This window comes from Balaenoptera ricei, chromosome 6 (assembly GCF_028023285.1).
Source record: "Balaenoptera ricei isolate mBalRic1 chromosome 6, mBalRic1.hap2, whole genome shotgun sequence".
NCBI classification, from domain to species: Eukaryota; Metazoa; Chordata; class Mammalia; order Artiodactyla; family Balaenopteridae; genus Balaenoptera; species Balaenoptera ricei.
Window position 1 is genome coordinate 98,658,641 of NC_082644.1, and position 25,387 is coordinate 98,684,027.

At 40.1% G+C, this 25,387-nt stretch overlaps 1 protein-coding gene and 1 long non-coding RNA gene across 2 annotated transcripts in view; one reads left to right on the forward strand and one right to left on the reverse strand.

Annotated features, from left to right (window-relative positions):
• The window catches only part of ELP1 (elongator acetyltransferase complex subunit 1), a 65,966-nt gene that overhangs the window by 2,873 nt on the left and 37,706 nt on the right, over positions 1–25,387 (forward strand). The window contains exons 2-18 of the mRNA XM_059925250.1: positions 1,409–1,571; positions 2,434–2,586; positions 4,247–4,328; positions 4,992–5,072; positions 8,468–8,553; positions 10,661–10,757; positions 11,066–11,156; positions 12,236–12,359; positions 13,327–13,420; positions 16,679–16,909; positions 18,030–18,200; positions 19,000–19,099; positions 20,837–21,019; positions 23,210–23,316; positions 23,645–23,748; positions 24,946–24,999; positions 25,092–25,197. Coding sequence (XP_059781233.1) covers positions 1,422–1,571; positions 2,434–2,586; positions 4,247–4,328; positions 4,992–5,072; positions 8,468–8,553; positions 10,661–10,757; positions 11,066–11,156; positions 12,236–12,359; positions 13,327–13,420; positions 16,679–16,909; positions 18,030–18,200; positions 19,000–19,099; positions 20,837–21,019; positions 23,210–23,316; positions 23,645–23,748; positions 24,946–24,999; positions 25,092–25,197 — 2,014 coding nt within the window. The 5' untranslated portion in view covers positions 1,409–1,421. The remainder of the gene's footprint in view (positions 1–1,408; positions 1,572–2,433; positions 2,587–4,246; positions 4,329–4,991; positions 5,073–8,467; positions 8,554–10,660; positions 10,758–11,065; positions 11,157–12,235; positions 12,360–13,326; positions 13,421–16,678; positions 16,910–18,029; positions 18,201–18,999; positions 19,100–20,836; positions 21,020–23,209; positions 23,317–23,644; positions 23,749–24,945; positions 25,000–25,091; positions 25,198–25,387) is intronic.
• The window catches only part of LOC132367248 (uncharacterized), a 64,971-nt gene continuing 54,312 nt past the window's right edge, over positions 14,729–25,387 (reverse strand). Inside the window, exons 5-6 of the long non-coding RNA XR_009503743.1 lie at positions 20,082–20,300; positions 14,729–16,249 (exon numbers count right to left, since the gene is read on the reverse strand). This is a non-coding gene — a long non-coding RNA (uncharacterized LOC132367248). The remainder of the gene's footprint in view (positions 16,250–20,081; positions 20,301–25,387) is intronic.

Here is a 25,387-nt window from a genome sequence, read left to right on the forward strand (position 1 = left end):
TAATACAGGTTCGAATAATTTCTAGAAGTTCTTGAATATAAATGTCATGAAAGCTCACAAAACCATTGTTTGCCTTGATTCTCTTCCTCACTTCCACCGTGTGGGTTTGCTTTCCTCTTAACCCACATTTTATGTTGTCTCACTCATACTACACTTAACATTTTATCTGCTATGTAGTATAAGAATTAATTCATGTTTATTCTTTCATTGTCGTAAGTAGGAAATGCAAGATGAAAGAATTCACCTTGGATTAAGGTGACAAGAAGGCCAGTGTGGTCTGTGTAATTGTCACCCCTAACATAAGTTAGGGACTTTCAATTACAGTATAAACCTTAAAGGGGTCTGGATATAAATATACGGCACATTAACTTTTTTTTTTTCTCTTGGGTAATGTTATACGTTAAAACAAGTCTGATTTTGTCAGACCAAGGTAGATTTCCTATTGATCGTTCTTTTCTCAGCTTTTCTATTGCCCTGGTGAAAATCAGGCCAGGAGAGTGGAGTAATGTGAAGTAGTTATACCAGGTTATCAAGCTCCTCGAATTGTTGGTCATCATTTTGAAGTATACTGTTGTAATTTCATAGTGTCTTCTTTTCTCCCTGAGAACAATAAATGCTTTTCTTTTCTTTTTTTTAAAAAAATATTTATTTATTTATTCGGTTGTGCTGGGTCTTAGTTGCGGCACTTGGGCTCCTTAGTTGCAGCAGGCAGGCTCCGTAGTTGTGGCATGTGGGCTCCTTACTTGTGGCATGCAAACTCTTAGTTGTGACATGCATGTGGGATCTAGTTCCCTGACCAGGGATTGAACCCGGGCTCCCTGCATTGGGAGCACAGAGTCTTAACCACTGCACCACCAGGGAAGTCCCATAAATGCTTTTCTTTATTTCTATGTTTGATTTCCATTTTAATTTTTTAATGAAGATATAGAGCCAGTTTATAAATAAATGTACTTGGTGATATTAAAGTAATTTTATTTTCTTCAACTGCCAGTATATATGTGGATTTTTATATTATTTTGTAAATTTGTCAAGTTATAAAAATATCCTCATGTGCAAAAATAAAATGTTTTCTCATTCATTGCATTCTTCTCAACTTTCCTTCAGAATAACTGATGTTAAATCTTTTTTGAAGAAAAAACTCTGAGAATCTTGCCTCTTTCAAAGAGTGAGAACGTAAAATAGATTTCACAGCCTCAATTTGTAGACCATAGATTTACACAATTGGTTAGGTTGCTACTGCTCATCTCTGTGTGGGTTCAGATTAGATCTTTTTTTTCTTGGTTATTCTAACTTCTCTGCTCCCTGAATCATTTTGCTTATACTGGAGTGTGATTTATCGATACTAAGCTGTTTCTATTTCTCAGAGAAATTAAAGCTTCATTAAGAGATATTTGTACTTTTCTTTCAGGAGTCGCTTCATCATGAGAAATCTAAAGTTATTTCGGAGCTTGGAGTTCAGGGATATTCAGGCTCCAGGGAAACCTCAGTGCTTCTCTCTCCGAACTGAACAGGACACAGTGCTCATTGGCTCAGCACATGGACTGATAGAAGTAGACCCTGTTGCAAGAGAGGTAACTTACTGATGGAGGATGCTAGCACTTGGCATGACTCTTGACTTGTCTTTTTCCAAACTTGCTTCCCCAAATAGTCTTTCCTTTAAATCTTTCTGAATTTACGTCCCCCCCCCAAATGAATGCTCCCTTCGCTTTATACTGATGTCATATTAGACATAACTTAACTAGTACCCTGTCTTTTAGTCTGCTTCTGTTTTAATCTAAGCTGGCAAACCTCTGACGTTGTATTTTGCGGGGTGCCCTACTTTTTACCCTTTCTACCATGTAAATACTATCTATTAACAGTTCTCAAGTGGGAATGCAGGTGAAAATTTCCTGTAGGGCTTTTTAAACTGTTTCAGTCTCCATCTCATACCACCTACATCAGAATCTTCACTTCTGGAGCTTGAGCGTATGTATAGTGAAAAGCTCTTTAGGTTAATTCTGATATCTTCCCTTAATTATATTTTGCTACTGATGTATTTTAGGTGATTACATTCTTAGTCCCTTTTCCCCATACTGTATACATTTTAGAAAATCATAGTTATTAGCTTCATGTTTTATTGGATATTTTCAAAGATACCAGGCTTTTATGTTTGCTTGGCACAAAGGTCACATGAACTGTGTTTTGTGTTAAAGATGGTAGTGTTGTCACCATTGTAAAGCAATTATACTCCAATAAAGATGTTAAAAAAAAAAAAAAAAGATGGTAGTGTTGTGAAATTTCTCAAGTGAAAGTTTGGGTTTTAATCTAGGAAAAAAACATTTTTGAAAGCTTTTATATTATAAAAGAAGCATTAAAAAGTATTTCTGGAAGTGTGACGAATTGTTCTTGAAAGTAGATTGACTTAATTTGCTTATTTGTTTGTTTTGGTGAAAGGTGAAAAATGAAATTCCTCTGGTGACAGAAGGCTTTCTCCCAGAGGATGGAAGTGGCTGCATTGTTGGTATTCAGGAGTTGCTGGATCACGAGTCTGTGTGTGTGGCCACAGCTTCTGGAGATGTCCTACTTTGCAATCTCAACACACACCAGGTAAGTGGAAGAGACCAGTGAGGAGGAAATCTTAGACATCCTCAAACGCCTTTTTTTGTTTCATGTCACTAGTTTTTCGTAGAAGTTTAAAATGTCAGGAGCCATAATATTTAAGCATTTTGCAAATTAAAGTCTTTGCATTATATAATTCTTTACAGAAAATTGTTGGCATGGCTTTAGCCGTATTTCAGGATTCTTCTAAAACTCAGTTTTGTCAACTGCATTTATTAATTAGAACAATCAGAACATTCCAAATAAGAACTTAACAAAAACCCAAATCTGGCCACTCTTGTATGGTATAGCTCACCTCTTACTAGAATCTGATCCTGAGTTGTAACCTTTATTTCTCAATTTATGAAGTCTTTGAAATGTTTATATGGCTTATGTTTTCTTTCATGAATGCTGAGTAAGCCTCTCCTTGATGGCTAAGAGTCCCTGAACTACAGGTGCTAAGGTGATAAGCTATCATTATGTGCACATCTTATGACTACCAGAGAAGATAGATTTCAACCATTTGCCTCCTTCTCTACTTAGCATAAGGCTGAGTTTCTGGATTTCTATCCTCACCTTCTTGACAGCTTTTTAAACTTTGTTGATTACTCCCTTAGTTGTGATCTCTTTAACATGGATGTATCACAAGTCATATTATAATCATAGGATAATAATAGCAGCTGACATTTATTAAATGTTTACAATGTGCCAGGCACTTTTTCAAGTGTTTTTTATGCAAAATTGTATTTAATCTTCACTACAACCTTATGAGGTAGATTGTTGTTTTTCCATTCTTCAGAAGAAGAAATTGAGGCACAGAGGGCTTAAATGACTAGGCCAAGGTCAAACAGTTATCAGGTGGGATTTAAACCCTGGCAGTCTAAATCTGGCACCTTTGCTTTTAACGGTTCCATTTAGTACAACAATAAATCTTATTCTCAGTTCATGGTGAGAAATATCAAAGCCATCAAGTATAACTTACTTAGTATTTCTCACATTTAAAAGGTATGCTTTTACTTTCAAAACATTTTGTAGAATTTTTTCCTAATTACTGAGCTCCTCCAATCCATCGGTCTCCACCAGATGGTGCTGATCTTCCACATTTGTGGCATCACAGTGTCTGCAAGACAGAATCCAGATTCCTTATTGTGCCTTATAAGACCTCTCACTGTCTGTTCCCCAAATTCCTTTTTAGCCTCACCTCCCACCCCCATCATTCCTGTGTATATGTATACCTTAGGCTCTAGTTGCAGCTGATTTTTAAGTGCTCTTTTTAACTGCACATTTTCCGCCCAGTCTCTTCCTCCTGGCCCTATTCCCACCCTTCAAAGCACCTCCTCCGAGAAGCTTTCCTGGACTGTCCTGGGCCACTTGTCAGTCTCTGCTCTGAGCCCGCACTTAATTCCCAGACACCTCAGTTACATCCCTAACCCTACTGTAGAGGCATCTTTTATCTCCTTAAGGGGAGGAATGGAGTGGCCGTAGTCACCTCCAGTCCCTATGGTCTGTATCGTGCCTGGTCTTTTAATACCTGTTACTGAATAAATGTTCACTGAATAATTTCACCTTTGTGTGTGTTGTTAATTGTTTTGATTAAGGTCATAGTAAATATTTACGGAGACGCTTATATTTTCATATCTCCCTTAACATTTTAAAATGTCTCTCTCAGCTGGAATGTGTCGGGAGTGTAGCCAGTGGTATCTCTGTCATGAGTTGGAGTCCTGACCAAGAGCTGGTGCTTCTTGCCACAGGTAAGCCTGTCACTGGTCCCTAATTCTTGACTTTTATAAAACATGACTCCTAATATCTCACAGGCTTAAGTTTTAGGGTGCTTAGGTTTCAAAAAACAACGTTTCTTGGAACAAGCATACCAACAAGATAATCTATAGGGAATGTGGTGTTTTTGAGTTAAGTTTTACTTCTTAATATATTGTTTTAAAAAGTTGCTGCTAAGGTCCATAGGTATGGTTTAAAATGTCAGCAGTATTTAACCTATTCTAAGAGGAAGAGTTGCTACATAAAATAAACTGATTCTAAGAACTGCTCTCCCAGTCCTATTTTTTTCCCTTAAGTCTTTTCATTCCAGATGAGTTTCTGCAAACTAGCACCCTGATGCAGTATACATTTGAAGAGATATCTTGCTGACTAAATCGTGAAGTTAGTGGAAGAGGGCTATGTGGACTTTAATGTTAGCTTGACATACATAAATAGCTGAGAATAAGTACTAGGTGACTTACCCAGTCAAAACTTTTTTTTTTAAATGAGAGTCAGAACATTTTGAATAAATTCTGTCTTCCCTGTTGTGACTATAAACTCCCCCACTCCAGCTCAGTAGCTTCCAGTGCTGTAGATACTTACGGAATGGCAGATTTGCTAAATGAGAACAAAATCATTCTCGTTTGTGCTCCTCCAAGGTCAACAGACCCTAATTATGATGACAAAAGAGTTTGAGCCAATCATGGAGCAGCAAATCCACCAGGATGATTTTGGTGAAAGTAAGTATAGCTTTGTTTGAACCATTTTGTGACTTGTCTTGCACACTGATAGCTGCATCGTAAGCCCAAAGGACTATGAAGCTTAAACCCCAACTTAATTCACTGTCTGATAGCCCAGTTCCTTTAGTTCATTCCACATTTTAAAAGGCATACCTCTGGTGCCTCTCCAAGTCTGAGAGCTGGCTTTGTCAATAACTTGGGGAATAGGAATCTGTGCTTAGAATCACCTGGGTAGTTGTTGCCCAAACCCCAGGACAGGCTTAGTCAGGAGGTTTAATGAAAAGGACTGTACTAGCTAGAATAAGGAGAGCATTTCTTTTTTTTTTTTTTTTTTTTGGTAATCTTTTATTTATTTATTTATTTATTTATATTTATTTTTGGCTGTGTTGGGTCTTCGTTTCTGTGCAAGGGCTTTCTCTAGTTGCGGCAAGCGGGGGCCACTCTTCATCGCGGTGCGCGGGCCTTTCACTGTCGCGGTCTCTCTTGTTGCGGAGCACAGGCTCCAGACGTGCAGGCTCAGTAGTTGTGGCTCACGGGCCTAGTTGCTCCGCGGCATGTGGGATCTTCCCAGACCAGGGCTCGAACCCGTGTCCCCTGCATTAGCAGGCAGATTCTCAACCACTGTGCCACCAGGGAAGCCCAGGAGAGCATTTCTGAGGTACAGTTTTGGGGAGAAGACAAGAGAGGCAGGATAGAGAGCTGATTTTTGTTCCTACTGATTAGACCTGAATTTTCATGGGACCCATCATATTGTTTTCTTGCTAAGATCTAGCTGAGGTGATATGGGCATTAGGCTGTGGAAGTATTGAAGAGGAGAAGAGTGGAGATGCTTATTGAGTGTAAGAAGCCCTGGCCAACTTGAGGGCACCAGGTAGCTGGCCTGATTGAGGAGAAGGATGGGGGAGGTGGTATTTTAACTTCTGCTGAGGTCTAACTTCATGACTTCTCGTTCTACTAAGAAATCATTTAGGAAAGTGCTACTCATTTATTCATTCAAAAGTAATTTGTTCAGAAATAATGTTTGAGTAGGTAGTGTGAACCCAGCAGTGTGTTTGGTGCTGTGGCTAATTCATCTTTTCCCTTAAGGAGTCAATAATAACAGGATGTGCAGGTATTAGGGTAGCATAAGGAGAGGAAGGGAGTAATGGGGACGGAAGGCTTCCCAGAGGAGGCTGACTTGAGCTGAGTTTTGGCTGACTTGGTGTTGGGTAGATGAGGGTTGAGGGTGGGGGAGTGGTCCAGACAAGTGAATTAGTTCATTCCAAGGCAGGGATGTTTCATAGAAGCCTGTGACACAGCATGGCTTATTCAGGCAACTGTGAGTACTTCAGCATTGCCTAGTGACAGGACATGGATGTGGAATGAAATAAAGGGGAGGGATTTTGATTAAGTTTGATAGGGAGTTTGGACATTAAGTTACAGGAGATCAGTCATTAAAGGTTCTGATGATGCAAGATTGATTGGTGGAGAGGGAAGAGACGAGACAGGGTGATCTGGTAGGAGGTTACTACAGGAATCCATGTGAGAGATAAAGAAGGTGGGTGTGGGACTAGAAAAGGGAAAAATGCAGGAAAATTTTGATTCTCAATGAGGATAGGAGTACATTTTTTGGAATTATGAGAAACTTTTTTGGAATATGTGTGCATGGTTCCCCTCCTGCCCTAGCTAGTTTGAGAAATAACAGTTTAGAAAGTGAAATAAATAGGCTTTGGGTATGTAAGTGAAGAAGAAAGTTTAGTAGAACTCTAGCCAGACGCTCAGGTGGTGGAAATAAAGATGTCAGTATCTGAGAGGGAAGGTGGGGAAGTGCTGGTCTGTAAGGGGTGGGTGATGAGTTCCTTCTTGGATTTGTTTAAGGGCCATATGGGATCAGCAAGTAAAGCAGGTGAGTAGAAGGGGCTGAAGCTCAGGAGAGGCCAGAGCTGTGGACTGGGAGTCATTGGCATGTGGGGAATCTTTACAATCTTGGGATTAGATGTGCTTGCTCAGGGAGCAGGTATGGTGCTGGATCTAGGGCCCAGGGTGGGGCTCTGGGGCATCCAGCTTTGAGGATAGTCACAGAGGTAGTAACCGACACATCTTTGCATGGGAAAGTGCTCTGGGCCTGGCTCATCCCACCGACTTTTTCATAAGAAGTCTAATAGAGTAAATCAAAGGAGAGGGAGTCCAAGTCAGGGTCTTAGGTCTCAGAAATGTATTTGTCAGTACAAAAAGTCACTCTGTGGAGTGGTGAATAGATATTTTTCTTCTAACCCAGGTGTCCACAGACTTGTTCTGTAAAGAACTGGATAGTAATTGATTTCCGCTTTCAGGCCATATGGTCTGTGTTGCAGCTACTCAACTCTGCTGATGTAGTGTGAAAGCACTTAAGATAGCACATAAAGAAATGGGTATGGCTGTGTTCCAATACAAGTTTATTTGTAAAAGCAAATGCAGGCTGTAGTTTGCTGATTCCTGCTGTAACTCCACCACTTGTCATCTGATCCCACTGGAAAAGTTGTCTTGCTTCGCTCCTTGACCCTTTATCTCTCTGTGGAAACTTTCGGATAGAAGCCCAGGGGTGTGCACCAGGATAGGCACTACTATTTGTATACAGCAGCAAGGTATGCTTTGGGATGCTACAATACTTGGATGTGCCCAAGCAGCGCAGACAGGAAACGGTCATGCTGACCCATAATTTATAGAAATTACAAACAGCTCTGCTTCGTCAGAATCAGCATCGGTTGTAGGAGGCGAATATTGGGTCCTGGATCTGGCCGATGCTTTCAGGGGCATCTCTGTAGTACCTCTTACAGGTGGATGCCAGATCCTGCCTTCAGGAACAGAAGGCTGCATTATATCAGCAACTGACTTTATATTTTATGTAAGATCAGCATTATAATTTAGAAAGAAGCCCAGCCTGGAAGGCAGAAGCCCTGTGTTCTAATTTTGGCCTCTGTCACTAGGGGGTGTCAGTCTCTGTGAGGGCTTGAATTCCATAATCATGGCCTCCAACACTAGTAGGGAGGTTGGATACATTGAGTGGATTGAACACTTACGACCGGAATTTTATTCCCAGCTCTTGTCTTCTTGAGTTTTATGTTTTGTTATCTGTGGACATACTGCATAGATTCTTCATGTTTCATTCTCCTTGTAAAGTGGGGATGGATTGCTGACTGTCATCAAGGGAATTTATATACAATGGCAGTAAAGCTCTTTCCAAAGTAAGGGCATTTCAGAGTCTTCAAAATCACTTCAGTATATAATATGGAACATAGGTTTTTAAAATATTGACTGCTGGTCAATCTGTTGAGAGGCCTCAGAGGACCCAACTTCATGAAGAATAGCTATGAAACTGCTTTTATTTTATTTAGTTTATTGGTTGTCTTGCATATTGTCACTCACTTGTTCTCTAGGCAAGTTCATCACTGTTGGCTGGGGCAGGAAGGAGACGCAGTTCCATGGATCAGAAGGCAGGCAAGCCGCCTTTCAGCTGCAAATGGTAAGGTTGGTCTGATGGATAAAGAACCTTATTTGGAACAAATAGAAGTTCTGCTGCCCACCAGGAGCTCTTAGGTGTCCAGGTGTTACCAAAAGTGGGGTCCGGCTGCTCGCCGCTCTAAAGCCAATAAAGAGACAAGGTTGGTGGAAAGGAAAGTTTGCTTTATTCCGCTGGATGCCAGCAACTGGCGGGTGGGAGGGTTGGGGACGGGGCGATTTTTGTCCAAAGGCCAACTCCGCTCCCTGACAGCCAGCGGGCAAGAGCTTTAAAGGCCGAGGCGGGGCCTACATGCAGAAACAGTACAGTCAGCTCTGACAGTCGTCTTGAAATTGGTCACGCGGTGGTCTGACCAGCATCATCTTGATTATTAAGTACAGTTAGTCTTTACTTCCAGGGTCGGTTTGTTCCCATTTCTTTGAGGCCAGTTCTCGGATTTGTGGCAGCCTATGTCATGGCCACAGTCTGGTCATCATGTAGTTAACTTCTTCCACTTGGTGGCGGTTTCAGTATCTATAAGACAGCTCACAGGATATGGCTCAGAATATTATCTGTAGCCCTTGAGGAAGTAAAAAGGTCCTTGACTGTGCTTAATGCCTAAACTATTATTATTTAGTCATGTTGGACTGTTTTCCTTTGTTTCTGCATTTTCTCACTTCTCTTATTAAACTTACTGTTTGGCTAAAGTTTTTCTGCAGACAAAAGGCAGGGTGAGGACATGGGGTGGGGGGAACCATCGGGTCCTGCTCTGTTTCACCGGTAGAGGGCGGTAATGGACAGATCTGCTCTAGTAAAACAAGCTGTTTGGAGACCTTAGGGAATGAGTCATCCTAGAAAGATCCTTTTTTCTTTTTATTGCCAAGTTGTTTTGTTATTTTTTTTCACATAGAGAATAATTATCACCAATATTCATTTAAAAAAATAACTCACCACAGACAGAAATGAAACACTCTGTATCCCTTCCTGATACCCTCCCCCTTCCTCCCCAGAAGGAGCCGCTGCCCTGTGTTCACTGTTGATCATTCACATGCATGCTTTTATACTTTTCCTACATATGTATATATTAGTCTTTTTTTTTTTCCTGATTTCTCTTCCTGGATGAAACTCTAGGTTTTTCTTCTTTCTGGATACATTTTGAAGATATAGCTACAGGATTTATTGATAATAGATGAGATGTAGAGTAAGAGAGAGAGAGAGGAATTGAGGATAATCCCCAGATGTGGGCCTGAGCAAATGGAAGTACTTTGTCTATATTATATGTGGAGATTTCCCTGAGCTGACCTTCTAGGATAGATGAAATCATACACTGCCTGCCGTTACATTTTCCATCCTTAATTTATTTCTGGCTACATTCCGTGTAACTCATATTGTCTCCTAACCCTTCACTAGAGGAAGTTTGTGTATACCACAGGGCAGTTTCATTGAGAATAAATCTTGTTAGGCTGCTGTGTATTCCCTACTGTGCAATTTGTGGCACTAGCACCATTCTGACTTAGCCTGTCACTGGAATGTGATGATGGATGCTCAGGTGGTCATTTGTCCCCAACCCCACAGAATTGGCTTCTGTCTTCAAGGCTTTCGGGACTGAGATGCAAGTGGCACTGGAAACCTTTCTTCTTTCGCTGCTGCAGAATGCGGAGCTTGTCCATGTTTTCATCACTGCTGCTGGCTTTAACTCCTCTGGCTCTTCCCTGCCCACATTCCTCTCATCTTCTTAACTCTTCTGTGCAGCATTGCGAAGTTTACTCAGTGAATAAAACTCTACCCTCTTAAATTTAGACAAACATTAATTTCCTTATATAGTTACCTGATAGATTCCTCAGCTCGTTATTTTTAATATCTAGATCTGTAGCTCTTTTTCCCTGTTGCTATGCTTGGAGGCCACTTTTTAATGTCCAGAGAAAGATTTTGTTTTGTTTGGTTTTAAGTTCTTTTCTCTTGATTTCTGGGTCTAAGGGCCCTTCTGGAAGGGTTCCTGAGGATTCTGTGAAACCCGATTTCTAGATAGCTTAAACCTTATATAAAAGATTTAACTTTAATAGCCTGAGGCTTGTTTGATTCTGGGCCATATAAGGCCACCAGTAACATTTGTGTTTTTTCCTCTCTTTAGCACGAGTCTGCTTTGCCCTGGGATGACCATAGACCACAAGTTACCTGGCGTGGTGATGGACAGTTTTTTGCTGTGAGTGTTGTTTGCTCAGAGACAGGTATGGAAATAAATTTTTCTTCCTTTTGCTTTGAGGGTTTTCTTTCATTACACCCATGAGGTAACGATGTGCTGCTTTAGGTGTTAAATGAATATAGAGCTAAGAATCAGAAGAGTTATCTGAGGCTAGTTGTCCCAGCCTCCTACCTGTTGGATACGAATTTTTAACAAGATTCATCTAATTGGCTTTGTGAAACCATGACAGTTTTTGTTAATAAGGAAGGTGTTAGGAAGTTCGGACTTGACAACATTTATCACAATGCTTTAAGTTTTGCCGTTGTTGTTTTTCTCCCTCTATCTACTACACAGGGGCTCGAAAGGTCAGAGTGTGGAGCCGGGAGTTTGCTTTACAGTCAACCAGTGAGCCTGTGGCAGGACTGGGACCTGCTCTGGCTTGGAAGTGAGTGGGAGAAGAAACCTTGTAACTTCTTCCCAAAGAATTTCTTGGTACTAGGGTGGGAGTGGTGGTACCTATTGAATGTAGGTGTTTATAAAACACAAAGAGATAATTACTTTTTCTCATTTGGCTGTAAGCCTGTATCTTTCTTTTTTAGTTCCCTGAAGTCTGAATGTGGTTTGAATAGTAGATTCTGAGCTTCACAGACCTTATCATTCCAAGGCCCACACATTTTGTAGGTTATAGGTGGGGCCTACATGAAGCCACTGTGTAAAACAGAAAGTGGTGCTTCGAAGGGAAGTTGCAGTCTGAATTTCTGTGGGGCAGCAGAGCTTTGGTGAAAACTAGGAAAAGGGCTTCCTTTCTCTGCACAAACTCCCACACTAAGGGGACCTGATTGCTGAGGAACACGTGGGCTGGATTTGGGCCTGATTCACCTGTTGGCCTAGTACCCTTTTGCAGGTCACAACCTGCTTATGATATATGGCTGTCCTGATTATAGATAGAAGGAATATTTTCTGCCTCAGCAGCATCTGTCATAGGCAAAACCTAGGTCTCTAGGTTTTAGACATCTGTTTCCCACCAGTATTTGAGTGGTAATTGGATGACAGAAAAGAGAGAAATGTATTTGAATTAAAACTCTAGAGACAAATATAAACAAGATGGGGCGATCAAGGTGTTTTCAGTAGATTGAGAAGTCTTTAAAAATACCTACCTGAGCATGTAATATTGCTGAAGTCATATAATTGAAAGAGAAATAGTTTATGGTTTTATAGGACATTATACTGGGAATGGTTTAAATAATTTATTGGTTCTTTTAAAAAGTCACCCAAGTGCAGTCTAAATCTGTGAGTCTTTGTGGGCGAATAGAGCCCTTGTGCAAATCAGGAAAAGGCACTCTGTCCTCTGGGCAGATATAGTCCCACACTAGGGTGACTGCTTGCCAGGAAACATGAGATTTAAAACTTCCTTGGATGGAGGCTTTTTGTTTTTGCTGAAAAAATTGTTTCTCTGAATTTCATCTTGTTCTTAGCCAGCTGGATGAGCTTTTGGATGCTCTAACACTCTGGGTTTGCTTTCAGGCCCTCAGGCAGTTTGATTGCATCTACGCAAGATAAACCCAATCAGCAGGATGTTGTGTTTTTTGAGAAAAATGGACTTCTCCATGGACATTTTACACTTCCTTTCCTCAAAGATGAGGTTAAGGTAGGTGCCTGAGTTGTTTTACCATCAAATTTAGAGGACTTTCCACAGCTATAGAGAAGAAGATTTGTATTTGATATGGGTATGTAAATAGAAGCCCCAGAGTAGACAGTAATAAAAATAGTGGCTTCCTATGACTGAATTTTTTTTTATAAACCAAATTGTTTTTCCTAAGGAGATTTTATAGAGAAGAAATAGCATTCCTTCCTCACCCTAGATAAAACACAGAAAGGAAATAGAAATACCAGTTTTTATTGTTTATTTTGACAAAAGCATAATTCTTCCAGTGATAAAGATACTTGCCATTTTTAACATTTAAACCTTAAGGAGGTTGTGTACCATTTGGAACTTCGCTGGAGCGGAAACAAATCATGGTAATTTTTAATTATGTAAAAATTTAAATATATTAAAAGTTGAGAGAAGAGTTTAATGAACTCCCATGTACCTATTACTTACTTTCAACAGATACGTACCAGCATTTTGCAGAATTATTTTCATCTATTCTTCACTCCCTGGCGCACACACACACACACACACACACACACACACACACACACACACTTTGTAAAAATTTCCTAGGGTTTTAATTTTAAAAATCATATTTTCAATATTCATTTCTCTAACAGTTGAGAACATTTTTCTTTATATAACCACAATTCCATTATCATACCTTACAAAATTAGTAATAATTCCTTAATATTATCTAATACCTAGTCCATATTCAAATATTCTTGATTGTCTAAAAATGTCACCTTCATTTGGTTAAGTATTTAAACATAATGCATTTTTTTGAAGTCCTCTACATATGATGACTGAGATTTGTTTAATAACTCCATAGGTTAGTAATTTACAGCTAGGGATCAACTCAAGTGTGGGATTATTTGACTTGTGAGAGCAGGGAATTTAGCTATCATAAAGATTTTGAGGTAAATACGTAAAGGCCAGTGACAGGTCTTTTTTTCCCTACTAGGTTAATGACCTTCTCTGGAATGCAGATTCCACTGTGCTTGCAGTTTGGCTGGAAGACCTTCAGAGGGAAGAAAATTCCACTCTAAAAACCTATGGTAAGACAGCTCTAGTATCTCAGCCTTCTGCCCCATAAAATGTAATTGAAAGTAGTAGGCCATGGAGTTTCCTTTATCCCTTTCACTTAGTCTTGTAATGGAATCAAAGATAACTGAGGTGGGTAGGTAGAGATGAGGGAGTGGTTAGCTTTTGATGGGATGGATTTCAGTTATGTATCAGGCAGGGTCTCTAGAGAAATAGAATCAGGGTAAGCTGGCTGGTTGGAAACAGTGAAGAGTTGATGTTGCAATCTTGAGTCCAAAATCTGTGGGACAGGCCCACAGTCTGGAAACTCGGACAAGATTCTCTGTTACAGTCTTGAGGCAAAATTCCGTTTTCTCTGGGAGGCCTTAGTTTTTGCTCTTAAGGCACTTTGAACTCTTTGGATGAGATCTATCCACATTATGGAGGATAGTCTGCTGTACTTTAAGTCATCTGATTATAAAGGTTAATCACATCCACAGAATACCTTCCCAGCAACATCTAGACTAATGTTTGATCAAACAACTAGATACCATAGCCTAGCCAAGTTGACATGTAAACTAACCATCACAAGTCATCAGTGCTTTCTCTTCATGGTACCACTGTAGCAAATCAAAATGCTAGCCAAAGGAATACTGTGGAAGTGAAAGAGAAATGAGATTAGATATAAGTAAGAATCTTCTGTAGCTTTTAAATTGCAAATCAAATTGTAAATATGTATTTTTCAGTGTATATGTAATATGTGAAAGCATTAGAAAATAAAGATGGGAAGAAGAAAAGTTCTTCTGTAATTCTGTCACTCAGTAATAATCACTATTTAAAGTTTCTTGTCTTCCAGATTTTATGTATACATCTCAGTATAGCTATGATCTCATTTTTGTTAAATATGTAGGTATGATACCTGCAGTTTTGTAACTTGCTTTTACAGTGTGTCACAAACTACTTCCATTTCAGATATCTATCTGTGTCATTTTAAATTGCTGTATATTCATTTATGCTACAGTTTATTAAATCTTATGTTGTTAGACATTTAAAGTTTTGTAATTTTTCACTGTCATCAATAGCAGTGCACTGAACATTTTTTTCATAAATCTTTTCATTTGCTTGATTATTTTCTTTCAAACTTTTTAATCAATAGAACTTTAACTGAAATGTTATTGAGAAGCTCATTCATTCGTTTATTCATTCAACACAATAGTTCTCAACCCTGGCTGCACCTTTAGGGAAAAAAAAAATGCTACCAATGTCTTATTTCAGAGTTGCTCTCAGTGTGTCATAATGGGAACTACACATCAGTATTAAATTTAAAAAAAAGGTTCCAGGTGACTTTTTTTGGTAAACATTGACATTTATTTATTTATTTTATTTTAATTTTATTTATTTATTTATTTTTGGCTGTGTTGGGTCTTCGTTGCTGTGCGCGGACTGTCTCTAGTTGTGGTGAGCAGGGGCTACTCTTCCTTGTGCTGCGCGGGCTTCTCATTGCGGTGGCTTCTCTTGTTGTGGAGCACGGGCTCTAGGCGCACAGGCTTCAGTAGTTGTGGCGCACGGGCTCAGTAGTTGTGGCTCGCAGGCCCTAGAGCACAGGCTCAGTAGTTGTGGCGCACGGGCTTAGTTGCTCCACGGCATGTGGGATCTTCCCAGACTAGGGCTCGAACCCATGTCCCCTGCATTGGCAGGCGGATTCTTAACCACTGCGCCACCAGGGAAGTCCCCAGGTGATTTTTTAATGTGTAGCCAGAGTTGAGAACCACTGATTAACCAGGTGTTAACGGCTGGCCCTGTGATATGCTCAGGATAAAAGTGTAGCTGCAAGAACAGCCACAACGTCTGTCCTCACAGAGCATGAGCATGTAGTCTAACTTAACCCAGAGCTAGGTCAAAGTATTGCAGTAGCCTCGTTCGAGAACTAGGTTGGATTTGCTGTGATTGCTGAGTTAAGAATTAGTGATCAGGGAGATGTTTAAAGAAAAGAAATTCCTTAATATAATTAAAATCTTCATTTATGTGTGTCATCTGTTTAACAGAGGTTGGCTTTGACATGATTAGGTCTTTTTTTTCTAGCTTTATTGAGATATTATTGACATGTAACGTGTACATTCAGGAGCTACAATGTGATGATTTGATACATGCATGCACTGTGAAATGTTTACCACAATAAGGTTGATAAACTCATCCTTCACTTCACATAACTACCATTTTTGTCGTTCTGGTGAGAACTTTTTTTTGGCTGCATTGGGTCTTCGTTGCTGCGCGCGGGCTTTCTCTAGTTGCGGCGAGCAGGAGCTACTCTTCATTGTGGTGCACGGGCTTCTCATTGCGGTGGCTTCTCTTGTTGCGGAGCACAGGCTCTAGAGCGCAGGCTCAGTAGCTGTGGCGCACGGGCTTAGTTGCTCCACTTGCCTCCATGCAAGCTTCAGTAGTCGTGGCACGCAGTCTCAGTAGTTGTGGCACATGGGCTCAGTAGTTGTGGCTCGTGGGCTCTAGAGCGCAGGCTCAGTAGTTGTGGCGCACGGGCTTAGTTGCTCCGCGGCATGTGGGATCTTCCCAGACCAGGGCTGGAACCCGTGTCCCCTGCATTGGCAGGCGGATTCTTAACCACTGCACCACCAGGGAAGCCCGGTGAGAACATTTTAAATCTACTCTTGTAGCAACTTTCAAGTATACAATACAGTATTGTTAACTGTAGTCACCATGCTATACATTAGATCTCTGGAACTTATAACTGAAGGTTTGTACTCTTTGACCAACTTCTTCCTATTTCCTGCGCTCTACAGGTTTTGGTCTTGTTCTTTTAAGGGTAATTGCATGCTAATCTCCCTTGGACATAACTGCATGCAAAACACCTGGAAGAAAATAATAAGCGTCTTAAGCGTAATACAACATAGTGATGCTTGTCTAGTGCTCTTGGATTGGGTGTTTTAATACTTTTAATCTAATTGCCAAATTTCTTCTTTCTAAGTCTTTATGAAAAAAAACAACTCACTAAAGCACTGTCCTATGGTAGGAGCCTTCCATCATCATGATCATAAAGTTTGAAGGTAGAGGCAGAAATGAACACACGTGCTTCTGACCTTATTGATGCTTAATATTTTATCCTCCTGAAAAACTATACTTTAACAATTGTTGTTAATATTATTATCTTAATGAAGAGGCTGAGCAGAAAGGGTCATTTGAAAAAGAAAAGGGTGTCCTCATCCCTCTCTAGCAAGTGGTATGAAGTCTGGTCCTCTGGCCCCTGCCTCTGATGGCCTTCTTTTCATTTTCCCCTGCAGTTCAGCTCTGGACTGTTGGAAACTATCACTGGTATCTCAAGCAAAGCCTGCCCTTCAGCACCTGTGGGAAGAGCAAGATTGTGTCTCTGATGTGGGACCCGGTGACCCCATACCGGCTGCATGTTCTCTGTCAAGGCTGGCATTACCTCTGCTATGACTGGCACTGGACGACTGACCGGAGCTCAGGAGAGAATTTAAGTGACATGGCAAATGTAGCTGTTGTTGATGGAAGTAAGGAGCTGGAGAGTGTGTCTGTGGGCCTGCAAGGGGCCTGAGCCAGGAGCCTGCAGATGTGGTAGTTTGACTAAAACTGCAGGATTTTTACTTGATTGATTATTCTGGTTGTTTGGTTTGTTTTTACTTGTTTTGGTTTCGATTGGATGGGAACGCCCTTAGGTGAGGCATGTACTCCCCTGAGAACCATAGTCTCTCCTCTCCCCCTGCCTCCCTCAACTCCCTTTTCTACTACAGCCATGGCCTTTACACATTTACTTGTCTGGGCTTTGAAGACATTGACATTTCTGACCCTGGGTGGAGAGGAAGACAACAGTAGGCTTCTGGCATTGGTGTGTCAGCCTTTTCTTTGTGCCCTGACATAGGATTACGTTGACCCTCACACCACTCCATTGTGTTGCTTTGTTTTTTGGTATATATTTAATATATATATATATATAATTTGCTTGCTAATTATATACCTTTCCAGTATCTTCAGTTTAAGTCACAGACATCTGCCTAGTACTCGGATTGGATTGGTGTTTTTTAATTAGGTTGAGGGTTTTTGTTTAGTGAGGGGAAAGAAACTAGGGAAAGTCAGTCTTTCCCGAATAGACAGTTTATTTATTGCTGATGACCTAAAGGAAAACTTGCTTCTAAGATTGTAACATGAGTTGATGTACTAATTTATGTTCTATGTAGTGATCATAATACTGATTTTACAATCATATGTTCTATATAGAGGACTTAAGCACATATGCCTTATTACCAGATCCATGCACAGGGAAGTGCTTTAAGGATTTTGGTTTATTCTGGCTTGGTTGCAGGCCCAGGTTTAAAGCTAGAACTCTGACCTTTTGGCCTGCTTGCCCTAGTCCCTGGCACCTGAAACTCCAAGCCCCGAGATGGACTGCTATAGGCCTGGAGGTGACAATAGCCAGATATAGACAGAGCTCTGACACTTACTTTCCTCCTCTACACTGTATTTAAGCTTATTCATGATAAAAACACCAACAATTACTTTTAAGAATCGCTGTATATTTTCTACCACCATTATTAGTGGTACTGTGCTGTTCAGATGCCTTGTTTTACAAATTGAACATCCATGTGTCTCATCCTCTTTCTCTCTCGCATGCAGACAGGGTATTGGTGACAGTCTTCCGGCAGAGTGTGGTTCCACCTCCCATGTGCACCTACCGACTGCTGCTCCCACACCCTGTAAATCAAATCATGTTCTCAGCACACCCTAAAAAGAGCAATGACCTCGCTGTCCTAGATGCCAGTAACCAGATTTCTGTTTATAAATGTGGTATGTTCAAAAACTGTTATCAGGATGTTCTGAATCAAATCTCCTACACAAAAGCAAATTATAGTTTGGTGTTGCGTTAGCTCTAGGGCTTCCAAAATTTTTGAAGGTTATAATTAATATCATTCTTACTGTGATGTTTAATTGACTTGCAGGGTTTTTTGTGTGTTTGTGGGAGGGGTTCAATCCTACTCTGGCTAATAAGAACAATTCTTTTTGCTTTATTGAATTTGAAGGGTTAGTTATTTAAGAATAATTCTCAACCCTAGAAAGAACGTAGTATCTCATTACGTCCTTAACATTGCCATTGCACATATTTTCAGTTGATCTCACAGCTTTCCTAGGAGCTGTGTCAGAGGTGGAGTTTTTCTGTTTTATAGATGAGGGAACAGCATGCCAGAGGGTTTGCAGTCTGCTTGAGCAAGAAAGGACAAGGACCTCTGCTTAGGTGTTTTAGTGTCTAATCTAGTTGTCCTTCCACAGTCCCATTGCTGTCAGTTTCTAGTTGCTTTCCTGATGTACTTGAAGAACCTGAAATTTGTGAATTCTATGGTTGTATCGTAAGTTATACTGTCACATGGCAGTGGTAGCCTTGTTTTCAAATAAGTTTTGAATTCTCAGCCTGAAAGGTAGGCAGAAATTTAATTTAAGAAAGAGGTTGAGATGTGGTTATTTTCTAGATTGCTTTATTTGTAAAGCGGATTACCTTCTAGAACCCATTAAATGCAGAACCCCATGTCCTTAGTATCAGGAAAAATGTTTGTAGTTTACTATGATAGTATTTGCATTTTTTTTTCCCTAGGTGATAGTCCAAGCATAGACTCTACAGTGAAGCTGGGAGCCGTGGGTGGAAATGGATTTAACGTTTCTCTTAGAACACCTCATCTGGACAAGAGATACACGTAGGTTGTTCTTAGTTGCCTTGGACCTCTGGGCACGGAGGCAGCCAGCATTTAGTCCTCAATTCAGCCAGCTGTTATTATCTTATCCTGTGCCTGTTGCTCGGTGGAACAAGAAGTAGATACAACACCTGGGCCCTGGTTTTTCAGCCTGGTTGGAGAAGTCAGTTACCTATATATCTGAATATCATATATGCTGATGGGTGGCAATGGAGCATAAGTCTTAGGCTGACTTAGAACCCATTCTCCCAACATCCGTGGGGGGATTTTCAACAGGGAAAATCCCATGGGAAAGATGGAGATGCAGATGGTAGAGCAGAGTGCATTTGCTTACCCAAATGAGGATACGTACATTGTTAATGTGCGGCTGACCTAATGCAGTCTCTAGTTTGTCTCATCCTACAATGCGGAACTTTTGGTTGCTGTGTTTTGAGGCTCTCAAGTTGGAAATCAGAATACATTTTCCTGTTGAAACAGTACTACAAACAGTTGGATATAATTGAATACCCCAGGTGCACTATAGGCATTGTAAAATGACCCAGAAGCCAAATTATTAATTATAAGTCCATTTCTGTGAGAACCCAGAATTTGATTCTCTTCTATTTAATAAGCCCATGTTCTTAACTAACGCCGTACTTTGCCTCCTGGGAGCATTTATTTCTAAATTAATGGGACTAATGAGCAAATAACTGAATATAACAAATAATATGTTTCTTAAATGCCAATATATGCAATATATTTAATAAATGAATATATTTCCTACCTGTGTATGATTTGGGAGCTGTCTATATAATGCAGAGTAGTTCTTCAAAGAGCATGTACATGGATTATTTCATTTCACAGACTTGAAAGTTTAGAGGGCAGATTTAAGGCAAACTAGAAAGCATGAGGCAATTGAGAATATAGTTTCATTTTTTAAAAAATTGTGAGAAGGATAGCTGTAAGTCATTTAGAGAAGATTTCATGAAGGGCATAAATAACTTACCTTGAACCTTGAAAAAGAGATAGGTTTAGGATTGCCAAAGAAGGATTGAGAATGTTGGGTGTGGTGGGCAGAAGAGTGTCAGTGAGACCCCGAGGCAGGAATGCTCCTGCGTGGGGCTGAATGCAGTGACGAGACTGAGTCCAGGGAGAGCTGGTTGAGTAGGAAGGTCAGACTAGTGACTCGGCTTCTTCAGTGGGTGCTGAGGATCTGCTGCTTGAGCTGAAAGGCAGGAAGGAGCCATTGTGAGTTCCTGCCTGAAGTAGTAAAAACAGGCCCTCCTCCAGTGTCTAAATGCTACAGGAGGAAGGCATTAGCGGCAAAGAAGTCATCTCCCAAACTAATTAGTCATTTTGATATGAGATGCTTAGGAAAGGATCCATTCAACTGAGACCTAAATATCTGCTGGAGCCTGGTTTGAATGCTGGTAAATGGTAACAGTGGAAGACTGCTGGGGTTTATTAGTGTAGGGTCTGGGGCAGTCAGTTTTTCTTGTGTAGTCAGTTTCTTGAAATGTTCTCTTCAAATCTAAAGATCTCAGAGTATAAGATACTTAATTTTAAATACTAGAAAAACGTATTCTTAAGCCAGCCAAACATTATTTTTGGATTTTCTAGTATTGGGCATTACCTCAGGTTTTGTCCCTCCAAATAATTAGTAGTTGACTATATATAAAGTGGTTCATTCTTCATTCAGGAAAATCTCGGTGATGTTAAAGTTTTATTCATGTTTTGAAAATTCTTCGATGTTTAAAACAGAATTCAGTTTGAGAACAGTGAAGATGAAGAAGTAAACCCGCTGAAGCTCAGCCTTCTCACCTGGGTTCAGGAAGACGTTTTCCTGGCTGTGAGCTACAGTCAGTCCAGCCCACAGTCCGTCATTCACCATCTGACTGTGGCCCCTTCTGAGACGGACGACGAGCAGGGGCAGCTCAATATCAGGTATGCCAGCAATTCGCTGTATTCCACGTGTTAATAAGCAGATAGAATTAGGCTTCTTTTATGAGCATGGGACTTTTTTTTTTTTTTACTTCCACTGAGCAGCGTTGAGGGGCAGTGGCTTCCTTTTTAGACATACTTAGCAAGAGGGTTAAGTCTAGTTTTTAGTCATGTCAAAATATAGACTAAAATACATCAAGAAGTGGTGAAAAATAGCACAAATGCCAATAGATGAGGGAAAACATTTTTAAGGTGTGTTAAAAATTTTCATGTAGCTTATATTCCATCAGAGTAATTATTAGCCTATGAGAATTAGCCACTCTAATTACCCTTGTTAGTTATTAAAATCGATTATGAGATCTATATATATGCACTTCATTTTGATTTAGTGACTTCAGAATACTTCTTCTGGCCTCCTATACATTTTGTTTGGCACTTGATTGCATTTATTACTAGAAAGCCTCTTCTGTTTTTCTTTGCTAAAATTTCATAGCTCCCTGGCCCTGAGTTTCATTTTGATTCCTGACTGCATCTTTGTCACGTAACAGGTTTCATTAATGAAAGTTGTTTTCCGTATCGCAAGCCCTATTGTGCACCGCATAGCGTTGTGTGGACAGCTCCGAGAAGTCCTCAGGTTTCCAGTGTCAAAACTCGGCACCTTAGGCGTACATTGATAGTAATCCCCAGATTCACATGTAATTAAAGTTCTGCTGGTTAGCTTTAAATTCTGAAAACCGTTGTTGCAAAATTAGGAACCTTTCTTTATTGTATACATGAAGCATATTCCAAATGCAGTCATTAACTTCTAATCTTTGAATGATAATGCTTCATATTTTTTAAAAAATATTTATTTATTTATGATTTATTTTGGCTGCGCCAGGTCTTAGTTGCGGCACGCAGGATCTTTTTTAGTTGTGGCATGCGGGATCTAGTTCCCCAACCAGGGATCGAACCCGGGCTCCCTGCATTGGGAGCACGGAGTCTTAACTGCTGGCCCACCAGGGAAGTCCCAATAATGCTTCATATTTTAAAAGGTTTTGTGAATACGTCTGGATGCAGAATATGTTCTAGCTGCATGCAGACTTAACAGGGGCTTCCTTTGGAAAACAGAGCAATTTACATTAGAAATGCCTAAATTATGCATGTTTCTACTACTTCAAATTTGAAATTTTTTATCATTATCTTGTAAAAGGTAAATGCCGTCATCTCATTTGCTGTAAAGGAAGTGAGAAGTCATTTAAAATATATTTCTGCTGCTTTGACTTTTGTTTCTCAAAAAAGACTACTTTGTTCATGCAAAATGTTAATGTCTTTGACGAATATATAGTCCCCCAATCAGCTTATAGCTTACATTTACTATAGCTTGTGCTTTGTAAAAGGTACTCTTTTAAGTGCTTTTCCTATATTAACTCACTTATTTCTCACAACACCTCTCTGAAGTATGTACTGTTGGCACCCTCATTTTACAGCTGAGACAGCTGAGGCACAGAGCACTTTAAGTAACTTGCCTGAGATAACGCAGGTGGAGCCAGGATCCAGTCCCAGAGTCTCTTCCCTTAACTTCTCAGATAACTTATCCTCCCCGAATTTGTGGCATTTTGGGGTTTTTTGTAGGTTTGTTTAAAACTCTTTGAATAAATGTTAGCATTGGCACCATTTGCTTTTATCGTACCTCTTCTACTTCCTTTAAGACATGTCTACTCTTGGTTCATTGACTCAGGAAAAAATATAATGGCAATAACAGATTCCCCTTTTCCCATTAAGGGAGACCCACAGATTTCTATGAATGAATATAATAGCAGTATAGGTATTAAGTGTGCTCACTTTCCTACAGATTCACTGCTTTATTTAATGCAGTAAATTGAAATAAGTTGCAATAAGTTATATAAAGTTGCTGCCAGAATAGGAGTGATGACTTCACAATGTAGACACCTACTTATTGACATTGTGGAAAATAATGTCATGTGACAGGTAATTGCTTTACCTGGGCTTGCACTTGCAATAGTTTATCTATTAGTGTATATATACATATGTGTGTGCATTTATTATGTTTATGTTATATTGAAATAGGCAGCGCAGCACCAAAGGAAAATTGCTTCTTTTTCTGTTTTGCAAAATCAATGAAATGTCACTACTTTTGAGAAAAAGTCTGTTCACGCCTTCTTCACTTCCTTTTTTTTTTACTCTTGTCAGTTCATCTGTGACAGTGGATGGAGTCATAATCAGTCTGTGTTGCAACTCCAAGACCAAGTCAGTAGCACTGCAGTTGGCTGGTGGTCAGATACTTAAGTACCTTTGGGGTGAGTATCAAAATGTTAGGAAAGCATGTTTATGACTTACGTAGATATTTAATTCTTGAGCACATATACTTGTATCTTATCAGTGTTGCGGTGATTATTAGGTCTTTTAACTACCCTGAAAAACCCTCATCTATAGAGTGGAATTAGCAGGTGTGTTCTCCCTGTATTTTCTCTTGTAATGAACTGGAGTACTTTACTGAGTTTCCAAAACACATTTGGAAAGTGATTTGAATTGCATGTTAAGTATTTTAGCAAGTGTTAATGTAACAGGTTTTTTTTTACAAAGAGCAGATAAGCTCTTAGTAAACCTCATCTGCCAATCCTGCAGAATCACCCTCTCTGGCTGTTGAACCATGGAAGAACCCTGGTGGATTTCCTGTTCGATTTCCTTATCCGTGCACACAGACCGAACTGGCCATGGTTGGAGGAGAGGTAAGTAAACACAAGGCAGAAAAACTTACCACTTAGAGCAGTGACCCAGGAACTGATAGCATTAAGTAGAAAGAGTGTGTGCTTTGGAGGTGGACCTGAGTGTCCACTGAATCTCAAGGCAACAATGAGAAGTTACTCACTCTCAACAATGAGAAGTTTCCTGAGCCTCAGCCTCTAAATCTCTGAAATGGGATTAAGAGATTGCATGTAGTAGTTAGTTGATTCCTTTCCTTGGAAGTATAAATTCAAAAATAGAAAAATGCAATTGGCAGACTTTTATCCCCATTTGTACAAAACATTCAAAGTTAGTTTTATAAGTAACTTGGGGACAACAGAAATGTAATCTTAAAACTAGTATTCAGTTAGGTTATCATTCATCAAATATTAGAATGCCTATAATTGTGGCAGGTGGTAGGATACAGTGGTTACAAAACCAAACAGCTGACTAATTCCTGCCCTTCTGGAATTTTTAATCTATCAATACGGGTATGGCTGTCCCTTCTGATAGGAGAATGAAGTAAATGAGCAGGGTGTAATGGTAGAGAATAGAGAAGTGTTTGAGGCTAGTTAGAGGATGGTAGCTGTGAGGATGGGGAGACCAACTTTTGGTGGTCTGGGAAAGCCTCTAGGAGGTGGTGGTGTATGTGCTGAGATGTGAAGAAAAAGAAAGCTCTATCTCTGAGAAAGGGAGAGTCTTCCAGGGAGGAGGAACTATCCATACTGTGAGCTTAGAAGAGCTCAGCTTATTCAAGGAACCTAATGGAAGCAATGGCTAGACCTTAGTGATAGGCCATGGGAAAGAGTGTGGCTTTGCTCATTTAACATAGATTGGAAATTGATGATTTTAATCAGGGAGTAGTGTGATGGGCTTCATGGTTTGAAAGGTTATTCTGGCTGCCCAGTAGAGAGCAGGTTGAAAGGGAGGAGAGTGGAAGTGGCTGTGAGTGGAGGCAGTGAGGGGCCAAAAGGTGATACGTTTGAGACATGCGTAGGAGATAGAAATGGCAGGGCTTGCTGATGCACTGGATGGCGTCATAGCACACCTTGCACTGGACCAGCCACATCTTAGGCATCTTCAGTCCCCATTACAAGGACCTAGATGTGAAATCATAGGGCAGTGGAACCATGTAATAGAAAAGTTTGGTTTAACTAGTTTGGTTAGAATTGTTTGTAATTTCATATTTTATTTCTTCGCAGGAATGTGTCCTTGGTCTGACTGATAGATGTCGCTTTTTCATCAATGACACTGAGGTATCAAGGCTTGTTCTGACACTGGATCTTTTTCAGTCTTGGCTCCAAGTAATACAGCTAACTCTCCCCTTTGCCTCCCTGACCTTTTGTAGGTTGCTTCAAATATCACATCATTTGCAGTATATGATGAGTTTTTATTGTTGACGACTCATTCCCATACTTGCCAGTGTTTTTGCCTTAGAGATGCGTCATTGAAAAGTAAGTTTTCAGTGTATAAAATAGAAAATAGTCCCTGTTCTAATATCATTTGTCCTTTGAAATCTTGATGACTTAAGATTGTTGCATACTTTGGCTTTTTATCATGGAGTCCTAGACTGGAGAAAACTTTTCAAGTTCATTTACTTAGCCCCTAATCTCAACATGATATCTCAGTTGAATCACTCCACAC